The sequence below is a fragment of the Haliaeetus albicilla genome, chromosome 23, assembly GCF_947461875.1.
Source record: "Haliaeetus albicilla chromosome 23, bHalAlb1.1, whole genome shotgun sequence".
Lineage (NCBI taxonomy): Eukaryota > Metazoa > Chordata > Aves > Accipitriformes > Accipitridae > Haliaeetus > Haliaeetus albicilla.
In genome coordinates this window covers 2,501-5,825 of record NC_091505.1, presented here as the reverse complement: position 1 = coordinate 5,825, position 3,325 = coordinate 2,501, and the positions used below count along the sequence as shown (strand labels likewise).

Sequence of the window (3,325 nt, the reverse complement as noted above, 5' to 3'; positions counted from 1 at the left end):
CTGTCCAAACGGACGCGGCACTGCTCCCAGGAGGACACGCAAGTTTTACATTCTTCCCTGGTAACTGCCCACCCTCGGGCTTGTGCTTCACAATAGAGGCCTTTAGCTCCTGAATGTTTTCATTTTACATGTAGCCATTCTAACAGGCGTTCCCAGTTTTCCACTATCTGGGTGCTTTGTAGGAGAGCTAGCCGGGCCAGTTCATCCACTTTAGCATTCCATTGGCTCACCGGGGCATCATCTGGTTGGTGAGATGCTACCCATGCTACTGCAAATTTTCCTTGTCTAGCAATGGTGAGAATATCTTGCCATTTTTCTTTTTGCCATACAGGTATCCTCCTATTGACCTCCCACCCGTTTTGTTCCCAGAATGGAAGCCATTCAGTGCAGCCTTTAAACACAGCATAAGAGTCAGTATAGATATAGACAGAAGAAGCAGACTGAGCCTCGTGCTGGAAGACGCTCCACACAGCAATTAGTTCTCCTACTTGTGCACTACCTATTCCCTCGGTAATGATCTGTTCCTTGGTATCTACTTGACATGCCACAGCTCGATATTTCCAGACTTTTCCCTCTCGCTTTGACGAGGCATCCGTGAACCAGACATTTTGCAATTGTCCAGAAAACGGAGGAGATAATTCTATTACAGGGAAAAGCTCGGAGGTGTCTCTATCTCATCTTGTATATTTAACAATTTTGCGGCTCCTTCCGATACAGAAAAGATTTCACAGTAGTGTTCTATTTGTGCATACCACTTTCGCACAGAGGCTCTCTGGGCCACCCCGTCAGGGGGTGGAGTTCCTGCCAAAACTGCTTTGATCACTTTAAATGGACCTCTGAGCGCTATAGATTGTTGCCGGATAGTCCATTCGGCTTCTCTCAAAGCTAAACTAACTACAAATAGACCCTTTTCCCAAGTCGTGTACCTTTTTTCAGCATCTTTAAAGCTACGAGAATAAAACCCAATGGGCCGAACAGGCCCCTCTGGACCCTTTTGCCACAAATGGATTGACAGTCCAGTCTTGGCAAATCCCCACTCAATTTGAACTGGGTCTCTTGGGTGAATGGGACCAAGAGCCTGATAGGCATTCACTTCAAGCACCAACAACTGTAAAGCCTCATCATGGACCTGAGTCCATTCCCACTGAGCTCTCTTTCGCAACAAGTCATACAGGGGTCTAGCAATAATTGAGAAATCAGGAATGTGTTTCCTCCAGAATACGACCAACCCTAGTGCATGCTGTAAGTCTTTCTTTGACTCTGGCATGTGGATCTGATCGAGAGAGGAAAGGGTATCCAGTGGGATACACGTCATGCCTCCCTTCCACCAGATTCCTAAGAATTTTACCTCACTCGAAGGAGTCTGGATCTTCTCAGGTGGAATTGTCAACCCTATACTTTCCAAATGGGTGATGATGGCATTCTGGGTTTCTCTAACTTCTTCTATCTGCCTTCCTTCTATGAGCACATCATCTATATATTGATAGATCTTTACCTCTGCTTTTATGGGAATTGTTTCCAACTCTTGTGCTAGAGCATGGTGAGCCAGCGTGGGGGAGTGCTTGTATCCTTGGGGCAGTCGTGTCAAGGTGTACTGTTGTCCTTCCCAGGTGAAAGCAAAGCGATCCCGGTCCTCAGGTTGTAAAGGGACCATAAACAACATATCCTTAACATCGATTGTTGCCATGACAGGGTATGATTGTTCCTGAATGGCAGCAATCAATTCAGCAATGTTTGGTACAGCAGCTGTTAGTGGACCTGTGTTGGCATTGAGCCTCCTGTAATCTACTGTCAATCTCCATTTACCGTTTGGTTTTCGGACTGGCCATACTGGGGAGTTGAAGGGGGAGTGAGTAGGAACTAAAACCCATTGTTTCTTTCAATCCTCCAAAACTGGTGCGATTCCTTCCCTTGCTCCTAGAGGCACTGGGTAGGGTTTAACATTTGTCAATTTGGAAGGGGGAAGGGTAGGTGCTGCTTGCAATAGACGCACCTCCATGCTAGACATTTTGGCTAACTGTCTAATCTGAGGGACACCAAAAGACCATGAGTTTCCCTGGGTGTCACGCCACTGTCTACCCTTCAAACCATCTATACCTAAAAGGTTCATCTGGAAAGAACCTACAGCCACCATGGTATTAAGAGGATTTTCCTCCCCTGGCAACCATAGTGTTGCCGGAGTCATGGGCACTGATTGTGTTTTTCCAAAGGCATTTAAGACAATCAGATTTTTAGATGGGGCCGAAATCCCACATCGTTCTGCCTCAGTCCGCCTTAGTGCGGTAATTTGTGCCCCAGTATCAATTAAAAAGGTCACTGGTCTTTTCTTTGGTCCTACAAAGATAGTAATCAGTAAATCTCCTTTTGCATTGCAGGTGAGTTGTTTAACAAACATCCACCCTCCGCCTCCCCCCTCACCTTCAGGGGGCGGAGGATCTAGTTTCCCGCCACCTTCTCCTCCTTAGTTGGCTCATCCTCAAGGTTTATCGAGGGTGGGGCACTAGGGTTTGGTTTGGAAACGGCCTTTCGCCCTGACCAATTCTGCACAAGCTCCTCCAATCTTTGGTCCGAGAGCCTATCCATCAAGTCCCGGGGAATGCCTTTCTGAAGCCCTAGCTGCCACAGTCCCTGTCGACTTAGGGATTTCTCTCTTCCAGAGGCTAATTGCCGCCCACTAAGTTGCCATACGATCGTGTTTCCAGTTCTTTGAGATGATCCACTAACAGGGCCGAATTTTCTCCCAATGTCAATCAACTCCTGAGCTACCTCTCCCCATGTCCACACTTTTCTCCCTGGCCGCCGATGGTCAGGGGACATTCTCCCCTCCAGAGTGGACATAATCCTTTCTCCATTGGGGGTGTTGAGAATTGTCCCTCGTAGTTGGATCCCTATTGGTCTCGGAGAGTCGGGGAGCCCCCGTATTAGAATACTCATCCTCTCTGGGTCCACAGGCAGCAGCTTCGGGGAGCCCTGATCAGGCTTGAGCTCCCGGTCATACATCATCTGGATACATGCCGCCTTTTGCACACTTTCCACTAGCTGATCCACCGTACTGGTTATGGCAAGGGGATCTCCCCTTTCCATGGGGTTTAACCCTCCAGCCCAGTACGCAGCTCTCTGAGTCAATGACCATGGGGCCCGGTAATCGCCAGTTGTTAGAAACACACCTGGACCCCAATATCCTTCTGCTTCTTTCTCTGACAACAAGATTCCATCTCCTCCTGACAAAGACACTCTCCACACATACTCCATCTCAGATTCCTTTGCCATCCTTGAAAAATCTTTTCTCAATTTTGTTAACTCAGTTGCTGTATATGGGGCTTCT

General features: G+C 47.8%; 1 protein-coding gene across 1 annotated transcript in view; it reads right to left on the bottom strand.

The window, feature by feature from the left end:
* Positions 1 to 2,436: 2,436 nt before the first annotated feature.
* LOC138690784 (uncharacterized) overlaps positions 2,437 to 3,325 on the bottom strand; it is a gene marked incomplete at its 5' end in the record, with an annotated part of 1,237 nt that continues 348 nt past the window's right edge. The window contains one exon of the mRNA XM_069811682.1: positions 2,437 to 3,325. This exon is cut by the window's right edge and continues 348 nt beyond it. Coding sequence (XP_069667783.1) covers positions 2,437 to 3,325 — 889 coding nt within the window.